Source organism: Sus scrofa, chromosome 5, assembly GCF_000003025.6.
Source record: "Sus scrofa isolate TJ Tabasco breed Duroc chromosome 5, Sscrofa11.1, whole genome shotgun sequence".
NCBI classification, from domain to species: Eukaryota; Metazoa; Chordata; class Mammalia; order Artiodactyla; family Suidae; genus Sus; species Sus scrofa.
The window spans coordinates 96,904,234-96,927,887 of NC_010447.5; the positions used below are offsets into that span (position 1 = coordinate 96,904,234).

Below are 23,654 nucleotides of genomic sequence, written 5' to 3' on the forward strand. Positions count from 1 at the left end.
TGATACTGAGTTGGCAGGAGAGGAGGGACCCTGTTCACAGCGGAGAGAATAGATTTGAGAGGAAGGGCCCCCCCCCACCCCCACCCCCATCACCGTAAGAAAAAAGACCCATCACTTTCCTCCCTATGGACAAACACTTAAATCACACTCTTATAAGTCCCATAGTAAGTTTCAGCGTTTTGCTAGCCTGCATCTATTTGCCAGTTTCGGGAACTGAATCGATCAGTTATGTTCTCCCCACAGCCCCACAGGCTGCCCAGCAACATTAGAAAATGTGAATAGCAATGCACATTGGCTGTAAGTGTGCTCTCAGTTTGCTTGCTCATTCAACTCTTTGTAATTGTATATGTTTTCCTTTGCTCAGAGAGAGAAGCGAAGACATGTTATCAAAGGTACAGAGTACAGTCAAATTCCAATTATCTCTTAGTCAGTCTTCAGATTCCTAAATTTAGTTTAAAAGTTATAGAAAGGAGATGTGATTCTTGCATAGTCACCTTCCCCTGGCTTCCTTGGAACAGTTTTCAGTAATTTCATAATTGTCAGGACCAAGAAAATCTTTTCATTTCTCACACCAGTGAGTTAAAGGCAAAGCGGAGTTAAGTGATAAATGCTACTCTCTCCATACATACATATTTTCTCATAGAAATACATTTGTAAGAAGTTAGAAAGCAGAGACGTAACCATTTTTTGTTATTAATATTATTATCATCATCACCATTTTTTGGTCCACACCTGCGGCATGCAGAAGTTCCTGGACCAGGGATCGAACCCACACCACAGCAGTGACAAGGCTGGATTCTTAACCTGATGAGTCACCAAGGAACTCCCATCATCATCATTTTTCTAAAGCCTGTGGAAGGCAACCTATTTTGCTCTGAAAATTGAGGTTAGTGGATAAAACTTCTTTCTGGCTTAAGATAAACTACTTGTAGTCCTAATACGTGGGGGGAAAAAAATCACATTTCAACAAATCATTTCCTCCTCCTAGGGCAAATAGAGCTTACAAATTTTGCTATGGAATTAATTCAAATTCAGTCATTCAACCTTAATTGATTCATCTTTTGAACAAAATTGGAGTTAGGGCATTTTAAGGCACAATAATATGTATTTGGGTGACAAAGAAAAAAAAAATCTGAAAACCTATTTGCAATGCATAACTGGTAAAGAAGAATGAAAGGCTTGTAAGAAAACACGTCTAACCTGAGGCAGCATTTTATATTTCTCTACCGATACAAGTTTCACTGACTGTAACTGTGAATTTCTTATAAAGCTGACAAGCTCTTGAATGCTTGAATTCCTCAACCTACTGTCATTAAAACTTCCCAAGGGAGAAAATTAAAAAAAAAAAAAAAATGGATGGGGGATATTTTCTTCAGCGACACTAACATGAGAATTGCTTTCCACCACGTAGCAAGAAGCAGGGAAAGCAGGGAAAGAAGCTGACTTGAGGGCTTCCTTAACGTAAGGTGCTCACCAAATTGAGAAAAACAGCCCCTATTATTACTAGCAACACCTTTTTTTTTTCTTCCAGTAAAAATAATGATGATAAAAGTGTCCTTAGCATAAGAACACAGGTAAATCGTGCTTAGGAAACACCTACGCCACGGATAGTGAATCTTCCTGCATCACTGAATGGCAGGATTCAGCAAGTGCGTGTACATTTGCTTTTCCCTTTGTTCTTTAGGCCTCTGGTTTATTTATTTTTAGTTCTTCACGCTGCCCTATTACCATCCTTTGGCTATTTTATTTATCATGAGTTAAGAAATTAAACGTGTTGTTTATCTGAAATTTCAACAGGTAATGTTTGCAGTGTTTAGAGCTAACAGGATTCGAGCAGGCAATGTCTGGGGGACCCTGGTTAACACTATCCCAGAATATGATACCCTGGCATGCCGAATATTTTAAGCGGAAGGAATCTGAGAAACACATGTGCAGGAAGAATTTTCTGACCTGCCCTGGAAGCATGTCATGTGAGTGATCTTCAGAGTATTCTAAGAATAATGCGGTTATCTTGTTTCTTCTTAAAAATTCATTTTACTTCTTTAGAAATTAGAAGGCAGAAAAAATAAATTCACACTCACTGTAAATTCAATAGTACTAGTCGATTAAATAAGCATCTGCCAAAGTTCAACTAAATTAGTCTGCACGGTTATTCATAATTAGTTCATACCATAAACACCTGATTACATTACTATGAAATATAAGAACAGTGATTTAAATCCTTTCCAAGTTATTTTTTTGTAACAGTAACTAAGATTATCCATAAAAATAATAAAATACAACTGTCAGAGAAAAATGATCTATCAATCGTACCTTTTCTCGTGATCTTCAATACTCTGGCAGTCCTTCAGTAGAGACCTTGTCAGTACTGTTTCCATGGATGCTATTTTTTTGGTGGGAAACATGCTTGCCTTGTTGTCTTCTCTTTTCTGGCCCATTACTTCTCCCTGATTTCTTTCTTCAGTATCTTCACATAAGGGGTTGGTTAATGGGGAAGGACTGGAACCAGAGTCCATCCACTTCTCAGAAATCTTCGGGGAGTCCAGTTCATATTCATTTGCACAGGAGGAAAGGACTCTGTCTTGCAGTACGCCATCCCTGTTTGTAGAAGCCAAATGATTTTGCTGGGCTTTTGATTCTTCTCTTTTGGTGAAACTTACATCCCCATGTTCATGTGCATATCGACACTCATTACTAAGTGTCATCAATTTCTTAAAATAATAGCAGAGATTTTCTGTAGCATCCAAGGTAACTATGTTTCTGAGCAAATAAATAATGAGGATGTTTAATAAGAAGAATTACATCGGTATATATTAAAACTTGAATAGGTTTTGAAAATGGATCTGTGTGGTTTGACATGCATATTAAACTTTACTACAACATTCATTAAAAATTATTTCTGACTGTTTATATAAAAATTGATCTGCTTTCTAACAAAATTTGAAAATATTTGGTTAGTTAATTCCAATCCATCAATCCAGACAAAATGTCTGGAAGTTTTAAAACCATTTTTATCCTAGATATTTTTGGTATAAATGAATGAGAAAAATCCATGCTTTTTACTACCACATGAGAAATCATGGCTGCCTAAATTTGGAGAAGTTATTTAGGAAACGAAGTTAAAAGTACTTCGTACACTGACTTTTGCCATGCAAAATATTTGTACTGGACTTTTAAAACAAATAAATTATATTATGGGAAAGTTTTTATTCTCATTTTTCTCTGGTAGAAGAATCAATTGCAAAGAGAATTCAAATACTTTAAGACATAAATGTTTATGATTTGTTTGAACAATTGTTAGGTTTAACTATACCAAATAAAATGAAAGTCATAATTATTTCCTAAACTATAGAGATAGATACTTTCTATGTTTACACATGTAGATGTTAGCAAAGGTACCTCTGATATATTTTGATATTTTGTATTTCATTCATTTTACTGGCTAATAACACAGAAAAGGTTTAATTCAATATGTGATGCCAACTATTTTGGGTTAAATGTTCAATTTACCACCGTTTATGATCAAACATAAAAATATAGTCTATTTTCAATTCTAAAGTGAAACTTAAGTTGTAGTAACAATGAAAAATTGAGAAATCTAAATTTCAACATGAGGAATGTCAAGAATCACCTTGACATAAAAATTTTAGATTACAATACATGCACAAGGAGATATTAGTTTACATTTGCAAAAAGATAAATGCAAATAATCTTAGTATTTGTTAAAAGTAAATATTATTTATAACAATTAGAATTATTTTTAAAGCTGTGAGATCTATTTATAATCTGACTAGACTATATTCAGAAACATTTAAATATTTCCAACCCAGGAGCATGGAATACCTTTCCATTTCTTTGAACCTTTTTTAATGTCCCTGATGAATGTTTCAGAGTTCTCAGCATATAAGTCTTTCACCTCCTTGGTCAGGTGTATTTCCAGGTATTTGATTTTTTGGGGTGCAATTTTAAAAGGTATTGTATTTTTGTATCCCTTTTCTAATATTTCATTGTTAGTATACAGAAATGAGACTGATTTCTGAATGTTAATCTTATATCCTGCTACTTTGCTGAATTTGTTGATCAGTTCAAGTAGTTTTTGAGTTGAGTCCTTACAGTTTTCTATATATATATTATCATGTCATCTGCACATAGTGACAATTTTACCTCTTCTCTTCCTATTGGAATGCCTTTTATTTCTTTTGTTTGTCTGACTGCTGTGGCTAGGACTTTCAGTACCATGCTGAATAACAGTGGTGAGAGTGGGCATTCTTGTTTTGTTTCAGATTTTAATGGGAAGGCTTTCAGCTTTTATCCTTTGAGTATTATATTTGCTGTGGGTTTGTCATAAATGGCTTTGATTAAGTTAAGGTATGTTCCCTCTATACCCACTTTGGGAAGAGTTTTGATCATGAATGGATGTTGGACTTTGTCAAATGTTTTTCTGCATCTATTGAGATGATCATGTGGTTTTTGACTTTTGTTAATGTGGTGTATGATGTTGATTGATTTGCATATGTTGAACCTCCCTTGCGAACCCTGGATGAATCCTGCCTGGTCATTGGTGTATGATCCTTTTTATATGTTGTTGGATTCGGTTGGCTTAAATTTTGTTGAGAATTTTTGTGTCTATATTCACCAAAGATATTGGCCTGTAGTTTTCTTTTTTGGTGGTATCTTTGCCTGGTTCTGGAATTAGGGTGATGGTAGCATCATAGAATGAAAAACCAGTTCCTATACAGAATGAGCATGAATGAAGGTACAAATAGCAAAAATTTTAAATATAATTTAGTAAGTAAGTTTAGACATTTGGAAGCATGTATTATTGCTCCACCTATAATGGAGAGCAATCATAAGTAAAAATAATTTTTCTTTTTTCATTTTTGTTTCTTGGAGCATATAAATTAGAAAATACAGTTTTTAAAAGATCAACTGTAATTCATTGATAGTAATGCATTCAGAATTCAGGGTGGGGAACGGGAAGTTCTTTTTCTTTGATATATTTTTAGGATTCTGTTCTGAGCCTCTGGCCTCTGAATATGTGAGTATGTTGACTGCTTTTCTCCACTGTACTCCCAAATACCTTAATATACAAATATATGTGCAATATGATACCTTGTATATAATAAATATATGTAGTAAATATTATATTTTATAACACTGGCCTTGCTCCACTGTATTATTTCTCCAATTTTCTTTAATGTAATCACAAATTCTTTGAGGAAAAAGTTTAATATTTACCTATTATGTGTCTGGCCCACCAATAACTGCTGAATAAATTCACTGAATGACCAACTGAACCAATGTTTGCAATGTATCTTGATGTGCTATCCTCACGTTTTCATTTGTTTTATATAATTTTAGCACTTCAATTATATTCCAAATTATGTTCAAAATACATATTTATACATTTCAGATAATAAAAAAAATGCTCTGAAGTTCTTTTTTAAAGAGAAAATATCCCTAAAACACACTGCACTAGTCCAAAAAAGTATGACTATATTAATCAGAATAATTTTTAATCGCATGTAGAAACTGCATTAAATATTTTAATTATGACAAATGGAAGATAAAGAGTCTTACCCTTTTCCAGGATTATATTTTTCAGTTAGTAAGTTAAATTCTCTAATCTGGGACCGACAAAGTACCAGGAAATGCTCTAATTCTAGATGTTCTTCAGTGTGACTTTCTGGAGAAGAGGTTAGCATTTCACCATTGAGGATTCTCAGAGCAGGTAATATTTGAAGTAGAGAATTCCTATTGAAAAGCAGGAAAAAAACTAATAATCTTGAAAAGAAGAGTTCATATCTAAAATAACCATATGCCTATTATTTAAATAATATAAACACAAAGTATATCTCAGAAACACTGATTTTTGTAAAGAAAGTTATACTGGTAAAGTTTTTTTAAAATATATCATGTAATATACAAAGTAAATTTTTAGAGTTCTTAAAACACATTTGACTTCTTTTTTCTTAAGCACAAAGGGGAAATTCAAGAAGCTGGAAATTTAGGCTGGGAGTAAATAAAAGGCTGCATTATGAGAAGAAAAGTATCGGACACACTCTTCTAAAAATAAGATAATTATGGAGTTCCCTGGTGGCTAGGTTAAAGACTTGGCATTGTCACTGCTATGCCTTGGGTTACTGCTGTGGCTTGGGTTCGATCTCTGGCCTAGGAACTTCCACATGCTGCAGGCATGACCCAAAAAAAGACAACCAAATAATTTAACTCAAAGTTGCTGTATATTTCAGAAATAGGCGTGAATCTGAAATACAGTGAGAAGAGGATTGAAACAAGAGGGGTTAAAACAAGATGGGTGGTGATTACCCTATTTTTCATGAACTGGAAAATTAAAATTATGATATTTTCTCCTTGAATCCTAGTAAGGATTATAACAAAAATTTTTGAGTGATGAGCAAATGTCTGGATCAATTTATAAGACCACTGCTATGTAAAAACCAGGTCAGAAAGCAAGAGGTGTCCAAGCCCAGCCCCTCTGAAGTACTTCTCAAGCCTTTCATGAAAAGAACATGGGCTTTTTTTCAGAAGACTATATTGATGGTCACAGGGGCTAAATAAACTCCTTCAGTGACTGAAAGTCCTTACTAAACAATTAACTGTTCCTAGTAGGAAAACTCCAAATCCCTAACAAAAGATATCGAGAAGACTAAATAAACGGAAAGATGTCCATGGAAAAGTCTTTGTGAATAAGAAGATTCAATATTGCCAAGAAGTCTGTTTTTCCTAAATTGATCTATAGATATAACACAACTCCAATCGAAATACCAGCAAGGTATTTTGTGGATATCAACAAATTGATTCTAAAGTTTACTCAAAAAGGCAAAAGAGGCAGATAGCCAATTTAATTTTGAAGGAGAAGAAAAAAATTGGAAGACTACACTACCTTACTTGGAGATTAACTATGAAGCTACAGTAATCAAGGTAATGTGATAATGGCAAAAGAATAGACAAACAGATCAATGGAACAGAAGAGCGAACCCAGAAACAGACTCACATGATACATAAACTGATCGTTAACAAAGGAGCAAAGGCAATACAACAGAGAAAAGACAAGTCTTTCCAACTATTGATGCTAGAACCACAGACCTAAAAGCAAAATGGAAAACCCTAAAACCCCAAGCCCCAAGAAGATGAAATATAAGAAAATCTAGATGGCCTTGGATACAGTAATAAGTTTTTAGATACAATACCAAAGACACATCTATGAAAAAATTACTGATGAGTGGGACTTCATTAAAATTAAAAATTCCTGCTCCTAGGGACACTGTCAGGAGAACGAGATAGTAAATCATACACTGGGAGAAAGTATTTGCAAAACATGTGATAAATGACTGTTACCCAAAATACACAAAAAACCCTTAAAACTCAGTGATAGGAAAATGAATGTCTCAATTAAAACATAAGCCTTAAAAGGCATCTCAGCAAAGAACATAAAAAGATAACAAAGAAGCATTCATGAAGGAACTGAAAATTATAACAATGAGTTATCACTACCTACAAAATGCCCACAATCCAAACATACTGATAATATCAGATGCTGATGAGGACGTGGGTCATTCTCATTACATGCTGGTGGTAATGAAAAATGGTAGACATTTTGGAAGATGTTTTGGTGGATTCCTACAAAACTAAACATTTTTAGCATTCAATCTAGCTACACAAAAACTGCACACAGATGTTACAGCAGCTTTATTTGTATTAGCCAAAACTTGGAAGCAACCAAGAAGTCTTTCAGTAGAGGTGAACTGATCAATAAACTCTTACATCTATCCATACAATGTAATAGTATTTAGCATTAAAAAGAAATGAGCTATCCAAATAAGAACAAACACAAAGGAAAATCAAATGCTTATTACTAAGTGAAAAAAGCCGATCTGAAAAGGCTTTTCAGATGTTTCAGAATTATTGTATGATTCCAACTGCATTACATTCTAGAAAAAAGCAAAACTATGGAGACAAAAAGATTAATGGTTGCGGGAATTAGGAAGGGGAGTTCCCGTTGTGGCACAGCAGTAATGAACCTGACTAGTATCCATGAGAACATGGGTTTGATCCCTGGTGTTGCCGTGAGCTGTGGTGTAGGTTTCAGATGTGGCTCCGACCTGGTGTTGCTATGGCTGTGGTAGCTACAGCTCTGATTCAACCCCTAGCCTGGGAACTTCCATAGGCCACAGGCACAGCCCTAAAATGACAAAAGAAAGAGAAAGAAAGCAAGAAAGGAGGGAAGAAAGGAAGAAAGAGGAGGGAGGGATGAAAAGGCAAAGCACAGAGGAGTTTTAGTAAAACTATTCCATATAACACCACATGGTAGATCCATGTCACTGCATATTTGTCAAAACCCAGAGAATGTAGAACACCAAGAGTGAACCCTAATATAAACTATGAACTCTGGGTGATGATGTATCAACATAGGTTCACTGATGTAAAACATGTACCACTTTGGTGTGAGACATTGACAGCGAAGGAGGTATGTAGGAACTCTGTGCTTGCCTCTCAATTTGGCTATTAACCTAAAATTGCTCTAAAATAAAGTTTATTAATTAAAAAAAAAACCCAAAAAATGTTCCTAAGCACTAAATGAAGGATGGCAAGTTGAGATTACTAAAATACCAAGAGTTAAGGAGGAAAACTCCACCCAAGTTCTAGTAACGGTTCCTCCTCTACCTCACCTGCATAGTCAGGACTGATACACCTGCTTATGTAAACATAGTTATAAAATGTTATTTTAATTGTTCTTAATGGAGGAAGTTGTCCATTAACGCAAAAATGCAGAGGCCCAACCGAAGTCATAATGCATCCCTGAGTACAATTATGAGCTTGGTAGCCTTGGTGTTAACTAAGAGTAATCACGAGAGAGGTACAAATACTTCCAAAACAGAGGAATACCAGAGTTTTTCATTTACTGAGACGCAGCTGACTAGCTCCCTACATTCCTCTACCACTCCAGAAACAATGCCTTTTTTTTCCTTAAAGATTTTTAATAAGGAAAGAAAGCATTAGATTTGGTTCTTCAGGGTCATTATCAGATATTTTCTTTTTTTTTTTTTTTTTTTTTTGCTATTTTTGGGCCACTCTCGCGGCATATGGAGGTTCCAGGCTAGGGGTCTAATCGGAGCTGTAGCCACCGGCCTATACCAGAGCCACAGCAACACGGGATCCGAGCCGCATCTGCAACCTACACCACAGCTCACAGCAACGCCGGATCTTAACCCACTGAGCAAGGGCAGGGACCGAACCCGCAACCTCATGGTTCCTAGTCGGATTTATTAACCACTGTTCCACGACGGGAACTCCCATTATCAGATATTTTCAATGTTAAGAAGCAGAAAAAAGCTTAATGCTTTGCTAGCAGACTTTACGCTAGTTAACAAAATTTGAGTCCATATATTTTGAAATTTTTTAGGAGCCCTGAAGCTAGAAATGCTTGACAAATCAAAAACTACTTGACACATTTACCACAAAACTTTAAATGAATGACCTAGGAAATTTCTGGTTACAAAACTACCATATGATGCAGCAATCTCACTCCTAAGCATATAATGTGGAGAAAACCACAAGTTGAAAAGAAACATGCACCAACATGTCCACCAAAGTATTACACAGTTTTTTGGTTTTTGTTTTTACAACTACACCTGTGGCATATGGAAGCCCCAGGCTAGGGGTTGAATCAAAGCTGCAGATGTGGGCCTATGCCACAGCCACAGCAAAAATGGGTCCAAGCCACATCTGCGACACTGGATCCTCAGCCCATTAGGGAGTCCGGGGATGGACAATGCATCCTCCTGGACACGATGTTCTTACACTTCTGAGTCACAGTGGGAACTCCACTGCACATTACTCACAATAGCCAAGATATGTGGGCAACCTAAATGTCCACCAACAGAGGATTGAATGAAGCATTTATAGTACATGTATACAGTGGAATATTACTTGGCCATAAAAAAGAATGACATAATGTCATTTGTAGCAACATGGATGGACCTAGAGATTTTCATACTAAGTGAAATAATTCAGACAGAGAAAGGCAAATATCATATGAAATCACTAATTTGTGGAATCTAATAGAAATGATACAAAAGAATTTACTCACAAAACAGAAACAGACTCAAAGATTTCAAAGCCAAATATACCGTTACCAAGGGGCAAACGTGGTAGGAGGGATGGACTGGGCGGCTGGGATTGGCACATACACACCACTGTACATAAAACCAGTCTATAACAAGGACCTCCTGAATAGCTTGGGGACATCAATTCAACACTGTGATAGACTATATGGGGGAAGAATCTGAAGGAGAATGGACATATATGTATATGTATGGCTGGTTCACTTTGCTGTACGCCTAAAACTAACACGACATTGTAAGTTACCTATGCTCCAATAAAATCTATAAAAGAAACAACAAACAAACAAAGAGATGGTTCCAAAGTAGGATGTTACATTAAGGTAATATCTATTCATCACAGGTGATGAGGTAATCAGTGCATTCATCTCATAGGTACAATATGATACATAACATGAAATCTTTAACTGAGGTTCTTATCAAAACAAGGAAAGGTTCCTCTCTGAAACTGAAGCTGGTAATAATAAAAACACAATCAAGAAACTGACTATCCATATTTCACCTCACCAAATAGTTCATTACAGTACCAAGGAAGCTACATTATAGTCTAAATCTTTATCAAAATACCCAGTCAAGTTTTCTTGAAGACACGATTGCAACTTCCAAATAACTTACTTAATATAATTATAAAATTCCAAGTGTGAAATAATGACAATTTTTGATATGTGATAAAGAGTATTGGAAGGTAAGATGGTATTGGCATTCATCCAGCTTAAAAATATGTTCTAACTCTATTACTTGTCCTGATTCTTTGGGTTAAATTTCCTAATTTATAAAAGAGCAAATATAAGGCTTTAACAATTTGAAGGAAAGAGTTCTTGACAATAGCCAACAGTTCTAATTATTTGGGTGCCAGGAAAATTTCTGATACCTTAATTCCAGAATGCACCTGACCAGCAGAAGGAATGAAATGTGCCAATGACAGGCATTAGTCTTTTAAAGTATCTTATCTTATCATAAGCTGGAATTCTTAGGAGTTAGGTAAAGCTGGTTTTCTTTTCTGCTAGGGTATAATCATTTCAGCAAGCTGTTGAATATAAAAAAACTTTGCACCAGGATGCTGGACCCACAATGGTAGTGCAGATTCAATAACACCTATGAAATACTCCTGAGCAGCCATTTTCCAGGTTACAGTTTGGCTAAATGAGCTGTCAGCAAAAGGAAGGCAAAGCTCTGGCTGCGAACATGAGAACCTCGGGGTCTAACATATCCTTTTTTAAAAAATATTTTTAATTTTTTAAGATTTTATTTTTTTCTATTATATTTGATTTACAATGTTCTGTCAATTTCTGCTATACAGCAAAGTGACCCAGTCATACATGCATGCATATATATATATGTATTCTTACATAGATACATACACATTCTTTTAACACATCACTTCTTTGTCTTGGTCACTCTAAATCCGCTGCGATAGGAATTCGAGCTAGATCCTTAGTAGTATCTTCAACCCTTCAGGGTAGCATTTCTGAAAAGACTGTCTTTTAGCTACTGCATCAGTGGTATGTGGGGATGCTTTTTGAGATACACACAGACCTCTACTCCTAGGTTCACGGAAATTTGTATTTTTAAAATATAGCCTTTCTTCACACCTTAAGTAATAAAAACCGCTACACTGGGAAGAAAATAGACTACAACATGTTATGCTAAAATCAGAGATGATCAGGTTTAAAGTTTAAAAAAAAAAAACTCCTAAAAAACTCTAAAATTCAAATCATTTGCAAATTGTCTTAAATTGAAAAAAAATTAGCTTGCATGGATACTTATACCATATTCTATATATCAATGCTATCCAGACAATTTGTTAAAATACGACATATTGTGGTTCTAGACAGTTACAATTCAATGATAATATCATAGATTAAAATTGGTTTCAGTTTCATATACATGGTGTGAATATTCTTAGAAAAAGTATTGCTGTAACTCTAAAATTAGAGAGTACATACCAAATATATAAAGAAATAAGCTTTCTAGTCACAAGCAATTTGATGGTTGGAATGAAGGGCCATTTTATTTTATTTTATTTTATTTTTTTGGGTGAAGGAGAAAAAAATAGCTTTTATTGCTTTCCCAGGCAGTAGAGGCCACAGCAAGCTCAAGACTGTGCCCTCCATTGGGGAAGAACTGCAGGGAGTTTTATAGTCTAAAAGGAGAAAAACAGGGTTTCAGATAAGAATCAGCATTAGGGCAAATATGCATTCTTTTTTTTTTAATTTATTTTTTCCCACTGTACAGCAAGGGGGTCAGGTTATCCTTACATGTATACATTTTTTTTTAACCCCCACCCTTTGTTCTGTTGCAATATGAGTATCTAGACATAGTTCTCAATGCTATTCAGCAGGATCTCCTTGTAAATCTATTCTAAGTTGTGTCTGATAAGCCCAAGCTCCCGATCCCTCCCACTCCCTCCCCCTCCCATCAGGCAACCACAAGTCTCTTCTCCAAGTCCATGATTTTCTTTTCTGAGGAGATGTTCATTTGTGCTGGATATTAGATTCCAGTTATAAGTGATATCATATGGTATTTGTCTTTGTCTACTGGCTCATTTCACTCAGGATGAGATTCTCTAGTTCCATCCATGTTGCTGCAAATGGCATTATGTCATTCTTTTTTATGGCTGAGTAGTATTCCATTGTGTATATATACCACCTCTTCCGAATCCAATTATCTATTGATGGACATTTGGGTTGTTTCCATGTCCTGGCTATTGTGAATAGTGCTGCAATGAACATGCGGGTGCATGTGTCTCTTTTAAGTAGAGCTTTGTCCGGATAGATGCCCAAGAGTGGGATTGCAGGGTCATATGGAAGTTCTATGTATGGATTTCAAAGGTATCTCCAAACTGTTCTCCACAGTGGCTGTACCAGTTTACATTCCCACCATCAGTGCAGGAGGGTTCCCTTTTCTCCACAGCCCCTCTAGCACTTGTTATTTGTGGACTTATGAATGATGGCCATTCTGACTGGTGTGAGGTGGTATCTCATGGTTGTTTTGATTTGCATTTCTCTTATAATCAGCGATGTTGAGCATTTTTTCATATGTTTGCTGGACATCCATATATCTTCCTTGCAGAACAGTCTATTTCAGGTCTTTTGCCCATTTTTCCATTGGGTTGTTGGCTTTTTTGGTATTGAGTTGTCTAAGTTGCTTATATATTCTAGAGATTAAGCCCTTGTCGGTTGCATCATTTGAAACTATTTTCTCCCATTCTGTAAGTTGTCTTTTTGTTTTCTTTTGGGTTTCCTTTGTTGTGCAAAAGCTTTTGTTTGATGAGGTCCCATGGGTTTATTTTTGCTCTAATTTCTACTGCTTTGGGAGACTGACCTGAGAAAATATTCATGATGTTGATGTCAGAGAGTGTTTTGCCTATGTTCTCTTCTAGGAGTTTGATGGTGTCCTGTCTTCTATTTAAGTCTTTCAGCCATTTTGAGTGTATTTTTGTGCATGGTGTGAGGGTGTGTTCTAGTTTCATTGCTTTGCATGCAGCTGTCCAGGTTTCCCAGCAATGCTTGCTGAAGAGACTTTCTTTTTCCCATTTTATGTTCTTGCCTCCCTTGTCAAAGATTAATTGACCATAGGTGTCAGGGTTTATTTCCGGATTCTCTATTCTGTTCCATTGGTCTGTCTGTCTGTTTTGATACCAGTACCACACTGTTTTGATGACTGTGGCTTTGTAGTATTTCTTGAGGTCTGGGAGAGTTATGCCTCCTGCTTGGTTTTTGTTTCTCAGGATTGCTTTGGCAATTCTGGGTCTTTTGTTCTTCCATATAAATGTTTGGATTGTTTGTTCTAGTTCTGTGAAAAATGTCATGGGTAATTTGATAGGGATTGCATTGAATCTGTAGATTGTTTTGGGTAGTATGGCCATTTTTACAATACTGATTTTCCCAATCCAGGAACATGGAATATCTTTCCATTTCTTTACATCTTCTTTGATTTCTTTGATTAAAGTTTTATAGTTCTTGGCATATAGCTCCTTTACCTCCTTGATCAGGTGTATTCCGAGGTATATGATTTTGTGAGGTGCAATTTTAAAAGGTATTGTCTTTCTGTATTCCTTTTCTAATATTTCATTGTTGGTATACAGAAATGCAACTGACTTCTGAATGTTAATCTTATATCCTGCCACTTTGCTGAATTTATTAATCAGTTCAAGTAGTTTTGGGGTTGAGTCCTTAGGGTTTTCTATGTATAGTATCATGTCATCTGCATACACTGGCAGTTTGATCTCTTCTCTTCCTATTTGGATGCCTTTTATTTCTTTTGTTTGTCTAATTGCTGTGGCTAAGACTTCCAAAATTATGTTGAAGAGCAGTGGTGAGAGTGGGCATCCCTGCCTTGTTCCAGATTTGAGTGAGAAGGCTTTCAGGTGTTCCCCATTGAGTATTATATCTGGTGTGTGTTTGTCATAAATGGCTTTGATTATGTTCAGGAATGTTCCCTCTATACCCACTTTGGCGAGGGTCTTGATCATGAATGGATGTGGTACTTTGTCAAATGCTTTTTCTGCATCTATTGAGATGATCATATGATTTTTTACTTTTCCTTTGTTAATGTGGTATATGATGTTGGTTGATTTGCATATGTTGAACCATCCTTGTGAACCTGGGATGAACCCTACCTGGTCATGGTCTATGATCTTTTTGATATGTTGTTGGATTCAGTTGGCTAAGATTTTGTTGAGAATTTTTTCATCTATATTCATCAAAGATATTGGCCGATAGTTTTCTTTTTTGGTGGTATCTTTGTCTGGTTTTGGAATGAGGCTGATGGTGGCATCATAGAATGTCATAGTATTCTGAAGGGCCATTTTAACCAGATAATTTAATACATTCCAAGAGGCAAAAATATAAGAATTTGCCCAATCAGGTTAAGGAACATATCAATATTTTACCACAAATATTTTATTTATTTTAGCAACCACAGATCCTAGGCCCACAGAGTGAGGGCAGGGATTGAACCCGCATATTTATGGATACTGGTTGGGTTCTTAACTTGCTGAGCCACAATGGGAACTCCATAAATATTTAATTCAATAAAACAAATATTTATGCACCAGATAACCAAAGCAATGAAAAATAAATCAAATACAATACGGGTCATTAGAGTTGTTCTTAGGGGTTGCAACTGGGATCACGTGGAAGATGTTGAGATGCTAATTGATATTAGATAAGCCAGGGGGAAAATGATAGTTTTATCATCGTGGACTGTATTTTGGACACAGTTATTGATATATATGTCATTAAGTATAATATTTTAGCTACACACAATAATTCTAGAGAACCTGGGTCAACAGGGGTTGAAATTTTATGTTTGGAAAATTTTGATGTTACATTCATCACCTTTACACAAAAAGTTCCCAGTTTATTTGAGTCAGAATATTTTGAACTTTTTTTGGATGTAAAGCTTTACTTTGGCTCTTCAAGAGTGAAAGAGTGTCTTGAAAAAGTAAAAAAAAAAAAAAAAAGATATGACGGTGTCTTGAAATGTATGAATTACATAATGAATATCCAGATTGGAGTTCGTGTTTTATTTAAACATTTTTTTTCAGTTTTTTTTAACAAATAGTAATGAGATTTATATAAGTTAGTAGGGCACGGATTGGCTTTAAATTCAAACGCAGCCTTATAAGAGTCTATGATAAATATATTAGAAAGTGCTGTAACAAGTTGATTCATGTTGGAAATGAAGTATAAAGACACTGCAAGATCTCAACCTTAGTTTTTCCAGCTGGGCTTCTCCTAGTCAAGGGCTGAGTCAATATTTCATTTAGTGAAAACTTCCTGGTGAATATTCTGTCACTTAAGAAGCTCTATTAATCATTAATGAATGAAACACATTCCCAAAGGAAATTCCAAACTGAATCTCTGGATTAAGTTTTAAAAAGAAATTTTTTTGAGTACATCAGTTTTGTTCATGCTATCACTGGCTGGACATGAAAGCAAGAAGCCAAGTGGGAAAATCTTTAACTAATGCTTTAGTTGGTATCAGGGGGCTATATAAAGTTCATCGGAACACACTGGTTAAAGTTTGGGTGTATCCTTACATTAACAAATCCACATTTTATAGATTACTGGATTTTAAATCTTTTAGGTAAATGAACTTTTTAAAATTAGGAAAGCTGTATTAGGGCAAGTGACCTAAGTAAAATTTTATAGGTAAAATTTTCAAGTTTGTATTATTACTCTGGTCCAGAAAAGTTTATTTAAACACAAAAATTATAACAGCTAAGTATTTATACCTATTTTCTTTCAGTATTACTTCTAATTAAATATTTTCTATAAAACTGTAAAGCATATATACTTAGTAAGTAGAGTAAAATGTGAATATTTATCCTTATATACTTATAACAGTGTTAAATCAGTAGATTTTACAACAGGCACATATATATATATATTCAATAAAATACGTGCTTGTACTTCCTACAAATGAAATAATGAAAAATAAATAAATTAAAAGATTATCAGGACATAGTTTTGTTTCTAGTTGTTTGCAACTGGCAACATGGCAGCTGTTCAGGTAACTGATACCTGAAAAGCAACAGGTCATGTCCTATTGCCCAACACCTAGTAGAAAAACCATTGCTCCCTAAAGAGCTTGCTTTGAGTAATGAGCACAACTACTTTCTAAAATTTGTCTTTGTATACAAAGTATATAACTTGTTCTATACACTTACTTGGGAGGATAAAAATATCTCTCTAAAAATACTCATTAGACCTTTTCATTATAAATAATATCATCTGCCAAGCAGGCTTTGGGACCTAATTATACTCCTCTTTTTGTACGGGAAATTTCACTCTAAGATTCGGTTCCTGGAAATAAGGATCCAGAACTTGGGGATTAGTGCTTTCAGTCTCAACGGAAGAGAAGTACGGCCCTAGAGTGTAAGCTAGTACATCTGGATGGTGAATGTGCTTCCACTTCAGAAGAAGGAGTCCTTCACTAAGCTGGCAAGAGGCCTAGAAACATGCTTAGGCGGCCTTTTCACATATACACAAAAATTCTTTAAATACTTATAATTTCTGATTCCCTTATGATTTGACATTAACCAATAGTTACTAACATTTCCTATAACAACTTGTCCTAAGATCAGCTTCTTAGGAAACTTGGAGAATCTGATAAACACTATGGTTCCCCAGGAGTCTGAGGACTCCAATTTTAGAACTCCAGATACTAATAATTACTGCAAATCGATAATAATATAAATTCTTAATATACAGAAAATAAGATTTTCAATCACTAAAATTAAATAAATTCAAAAGAAAAATTAGAGGGGCAGAAATATGCACTTTCCCAAGTTTTTACACATTATAATGTAATTAAATTCAGTAATGTATTACCTCAACAAATAATTTTTTTATTTTTTTAGGGCCACACCCAGGGTATATGGCATTTCCCAGGCTACGAGGTGAATTGGAGCTGTAGCTGCTGGCCTACATCACAGCCAGAACAATGCGGGATCCAAGCCGAGACTGCAACCTAGACCACAGCTCGCAGCAATGCCAGATCCTTAACCCACTGAGCGAGGCCAGGAATCGAACCTGCAACCTCATGGTTCCTAGTTAGATTCGCTTCCACTGTGCCACGATGGGAACTCCCTCAACAAATAATTTTGAATGTTTACTAAATACAAGGCATACAAGGCCTACTCTGAACTAGAAGGATCTGTGCAAAGATATCGGGTCACTTCTACTACTTAATTTTAGCCATTTTTAATGCTTGGACTCTAATTTAGCTACTTTTCCCTAATCTCTTGTTACTTTTCTATTGAAAAAAAGCTTCCTCAATTACTATTTCCCTTTTCACACAACTACTCAAATTTTTTCTATAGCTCCCTAAAAATAATGGCTAGCACTGCCAATGAAACATCAAAAAATTCCAAGGTAAAATTTCAAGCCCTGTTGACCACATTCTATAGAATTCCTGTGTGTACGAATATTTTTTTGAAGCTGTATCCTGGAATAATGGAAATTAAAAAACCAAAAATAAACAAATGGGACCTAATTAAACTTAAACACTTTTTGTACAGCACAGGAAATCATCAACAACATGAAAAGACAACCCAGAGAATGGAAGAAAATATTTGCAAATGAAGCAACTAAGAAGGGATTAAGCTCCAAAATATACAAATGACTCATGCAGCTCAATATCCAAAAACAAGCAACCCAATCAAAAAAGAGGCAGAAGACATAGACTTTTCTCCAAAGAAGACATGCAGGTGTTCAAAAGAGACATAAAAATATGCTTAACATTGCTAATTATTAGAGAAATGCAAATCAAAACTACAATGAGGTATCACCTCATACCTGTTGGAATGGCCATTAACAAAAAAAATCTATAAATAATAAACTCTGGAGAGGATGTGGAAAAAAAAAGAAAACCTCCTACATTGTTTCTGGGAATGTAAAATGATACAGGCTCTATGGAAAACAGTATGGAGGTTGCTTTAAAAAGGTAAAAAGTAGAGCTATCGTACGATCCTGCAATCCCACTCCTGGATATGTATTTGGAAAAAACTCTAATTCCCAAAGATACATGCACCATAGTGTTCATAGAAGCACTAATTCCAAGAGCCAAGACATGGAAGAAACCTAAATATCCACTGACAGAGGAATGAATAAAGAAGATGTGGTATATATACACAATGGACTATATAACTCAGCCATAAAAAGAATAACGCCATTTGCAGTAACATGGATGGATCTAGAGATTATCATATTAAGTGAAGTAAGCCAGACAGAGAAAGACAAATATCATACGATGTCACTTATACATGGACTCTAAAAAAAAAGATACAAATGAATTTATTTACATAACGGAAATAAACTCATAGATGTAGAAAACAAATTTAAGACTACCAAAGGGGAAAGGTGGGGTGAGGGTAAATTGGAGCTTGGGATCAAAATATACACGCAATCATATATAAAATAGATAGCCAAGAAGAATCTAGTGTGTAGCCTGGTGAACCATACTCAAAAATCTTATAATAACATATAATGGAAGAGAATGTAAAAAAAAATTCTATGTGTGTGTTTAACTAAATCACTTTGCTGTACACCTGAAACTAAGACAACATTGTAAATCAGTTCAATAAAAATTAAAAAAAAACAATGGCTAGCACTTGTCAGGTGTGCTATGTGCTAGGCACTAATATGAAGCGCTTTCATGTGGCAATGTATCTATTCCTCACCTATTTATCCCTCAGAGAACGCACATGGGATAACGGTGTGTTCGAATACTCATGTTCTCCGGGTTTCCTAGCTTTTTTTGCAGTTAGTTTGGCCATGGGATTAGCTACAGCCAATACAACATAAGATCAGTGAGCACTGCCACTTTTGAGGGCAAACTGGTTAAATGTCAGTTGTGCTTTCCTGGTGGTCTTTTCCTCCCACCACAATCTACTACCTAAAAAAGTGAGGTTCCACTGAAGTTATACGACAGGAGCCACAAAGTGGAAGCAGCCTGAGTTTGGGTCTGCTCAAACAGGCCAACCTGATGGCAGATGTAATGTAAACAATTCAAAACAAAAACAAAAACAAAAACCATTTGGAGTTCCCGCGTCATGGTGCAGTGGTTAACGAATCCGACTAGGAACCATGAGGTTGTGGGTTTGATCCCTGCCCTTGCTCAGTGGGTTGAGGATCCGGCGTTGTCATGAGCGGTGGTGTAGGTGGCAGATGCGGCTCGGATCCCGCGTTGCTGTGGCTCTGGCGTGGGCCAGCAGCTACAGCTCCGATTAGACTCCTAGCCTGGGAACCTCCATATGCTGTGGGAACGGCCCAAGAAATGGCAAAAAGACAAAAACAAAACAAAACAAAAACCATATAGATCTCCGAGCTTGGAGTTCCCATCGTGGCGCAGTGGTTAATGAACCCGACTAGGAACCATGAGGTTGCGGGTTCGGTCCCTGCCCTTGCTCAGTGGGTTAACGATCCGGCGTTGCCCTGAGCTGTGGTGTAGGTTGCAGATGCGGCTCGGATCCCGTGTTGCTGTGGCTCTGGCGTAGGCTGCAGCTCCAATTCAACCCCTAACCTGGGAACCTCCATATGCTGCGGGAGCGGCCCAAGAAATAGCAAAAAAAAAGATCTCCGAGCTTGCTGTCGTGTGGTATAACCTATATTATCATAAGGAACACATCCTATGACATAGGTACTATTATTATTCTCATTTTACAGATGAAGAAAGAGATGATTAACTTGAGAAAGGCAAACATCTAGGAAACATCTAGGAACTAGATATGCACCTGAGCTGGTTATTCACAAGGCCTACGTAGATATTCACTACGCTGTAATCCCTCTCCATGACTGGCAGAGGTGAGAGACTTTCTTATCCTAGCACATGAAGCCCTTTTCAAACTGGCAGTACTACATCATGTGAAACAGCATAGCACAGTGTGTCAACTCCAAGCCTCAGAACTCAAATTCTATCACATCACTTACTCCACAACTCAGCAAATCACACAGTATCTAACCTTCAGTAAATAGCTTTGGAAAATGAAAATGATATGGCTTCCTTTGTGGTTCCCAGCATAACTACTCAGCACCATAAAATGAAAATGATAATTAGAACCCACTGTAACGTGGAGTAACATGTCTAGGTACTGAGCCTACTCTCTGACACACTGTCAGTGTAAGTACTTGATCTCTTGCTTCTTTCCAACTTCTCACTATACTCAATATGAGTAGATCTAATTTCAAGTCTTCTTCTAGAGTCTAACTTCACCTTTAACAGTCCCTCCTTTTTTTGCATATTTCCTCCATTAGAAGTACTTTTTTTGGAGAGTTCCTGTCCTGGAGGAATGAAAACAAATCCGACTAGGAACCATGAGGTTGCAGGTTCAATCCCTGGCCTTGCTCAGTGGGTTACGGATCCGGCGTTGCCCTGAGCTGTGGTGTAGGTCACAGATGTGGCTCAGATCTGATGTTGTCATGGCTGTGGTAATAGGCTGGCAGCTGTAGCTCTGATTAGACCCCTAGCCTGGGAACCTCTGTATGCCGTGGATGTGGCCCTAAAAAAGCACACACACACACACAAAAAGTACTTTTCTTTTTCCTGGTCACACTAAATGAAGACAATATTTACAAATTTCTAAGGCATATCTGTTATCTACAACAATCATCTGACACTTGTATTTTATTAGCTACTAAAATATAAGAATTAAGAGCACAGATCCTGGAGCTGAAATGTATGGATTTGCATCCTGGGTCTTCTACTTGCTAGCTGTGAAATTAGGCAACTTATTTAGCCTTTTTGTAACTCAGTTTCCTTAGGTATAATATGGGAACACTAGGTAGCTATTTCATTAGGCAAATTGTGAGGATTAAATGAGAACAGGGCTAGGCACAAAGTACATACTGTATCAGTGTTTGCTACCATTAGCTTTCATGGTAATAATTTTTGCATACTTTTTCTATCTCTAACAAGATTATAAAAATTATTTGAAATCATAGATTACACTGAATTTCCCTTAGAATGTCCAACATGTTAGGACACTGGTTTCATACAGTGGACATACACTAAATAACCCATATAAAATCTGGTTAACCTAGTAATAGAAAATAATAGATGCATATGTGCTCACCATGTGCTAGGACTTTTTCTCAACAAAATATGTATATCATCCCATTCAAATCTAACGGCTGTCCCACAAGATAGGTACTACCATTATTATCTTCATTTTACCAGTGCCTAAAGATTTCTTTGGGGCTTTGCTAACAGAACTTAAAAGGAAGTTTTTGAAAGCATCTGACTAACTCCAAGTAACTTAGATGCTGCATGTCAGAAACAAAATAGATATTATGTAAAGGAAAAAAAAAACAAAATTAAAAAATCAACAGTATAAAATTTTAAATGTCCATCATGCAAGCAAAATTAACTGAGCATTCAAGAAATAGGAAAATACGACCCAAAATCAGAAAAAAAAAATCAGTGAAAATAGACCTCAAAATTATAGAGGTGATAAAACTAACAGATAAGGATGTTAAAATGGTTATTATAAATAATATCCATATGTTCAAAATGATTCAGAAAAATATGAGCATGGCTAGAGAGAAATTTTAAATGTTAAAAAGAGGAAACTTCTAGAAACGGAAATCACAATATCTGATCTGAACTGAAAAACAGTCTCTATGGGATTAACAGCAGAGTCGATAAACAAGAAGAAATTTTCACAGAATTTGAAGACACAGTGATAATGAGTAAGACTGAAATACAGGTAGAAAAAAGTACAATAAATATAAGTACAAGCAAAGCGACTTCTGATGTATATATTAAGTGGCTTATCATTGGTGAAGTTAGAGTCCTATTAAGACAACATAGAAAGGAGGAAGAAAAATATTTGAAAAACTAGCGGCCCCCCCCAAAAAAAAAACAGAAACAAAAAACAAAAAAACTAGTGGCCAAATTTTTTCAAAATTTTATGTAAACTATAAATCCATTATATCTAAGATATTCAATAAATTTTAAGCAGAGTTATGGCAACATGGATGGATCTAGAGATTATCATATTAAGTGAAGTAAGTTAGCCAAAGAAAAACAAATATCATATAATAGCAATTATATGTAGAATCTAAAAAATGATACAAATGGACTTATTTACAAAATAGAAATAGACATAGAAAACACACAGGGTTTACTAAAAGAGAAAGGCATGGGCAGAGGGAAATACATTAGGAGTCTGGGATTAACAGATACACACTAGTATATATAAAACAGATAAACAATAAGGACCTACTATAGAACATGGAGAAATATATTCAATATCTCATAATAACCCATAATGGAAAAGACTGAAAAAATATCTAGGACTATATAACTGAATCACTTGGTTGTACATCTGAAACTAACACAACATTGTGAATCAACTCTACTTCAATTAAAAAAACCAACATGAAGCAAATAAACAAGAAATCCTAAGCAGAGTACATCTACATAAAACCGCACCAAGGCACATACTAATCAAACTGCTGAAAACCACCGATAAAACGAAAACTCTTCAAAGCATCCTCAGACAGAGGAATGAAGATAAGAATATCCATAGACTTCTCATTAGAAACAGGGAGTACAACAAGAGAGTGGAGAGACGTTTTTCAAGTCCTGGAGGAGGGGACTGACCACCAAGTGGCATGAAGTAATTTTTCAAGGTGATTAAAAATGTTCAATATCTTGGGCGTGGTAGTTCTTACACAGTGTTCACACTCAAACATATTGATAAATTTTATGATAGGTAAATTACCTAAAAAAACCTGATTATGAAAACGATGGTGGATAACTTGATGGAAATGGTGTGAGCATAGTATGAGAGTTTCAGATTAGAGAAATTTTTTTAAAACAGAAGTTTCATTTAAAAAAAAATCACAATTTTTTTTATTTACATCTAGGTACTGCAATATTCCAAAGAAAGACACAAATTGATAATTCTTATAATACATGTGTCAACAGACATTAACTTTCTTTAAGAAAATAAAAATCAAATTACTGGCAAAAAGGAAATAATTTTAAATAGCAACCTAT

The 23,654-nt window shown here is 35.7% G+C and overlaps 1 protein-coding gene across 10 annotated transcripts in view; it reads right to left on the reverse strand.

The window, feature by feature from the left end:
• LRRIQ1 (leucine rich repeats and IQ motif containing 1) overlaps nt 1-23,654 on the reverse strand; it is a 292,539-nt gene that overhangs the window by 103,054 nt on the left and 165,831 nt on the right. For 9 of the 10 annotated variants that reach the window (XM_021092787.1, XM_021092788.1, XM_021092786.1 and 6 more), the window contains 2 exons: nt 5,581-5,754; nt 2,314-2,760 (listed from right to left, as the gene is read on the reverse strand). In XM_021092787.1, the coding sequence (XP_020948446.1) occupies nt 2,314-2,760; nt 5,581-5,754 (621 nt within the window). The remainder of the gene's footprint in view (nt 1-2,313; nt 2,761-5,580; nt 5,755-23,654) is intronic. The other variant, XM_021092795.1, reaches the window with a different exon arrangement.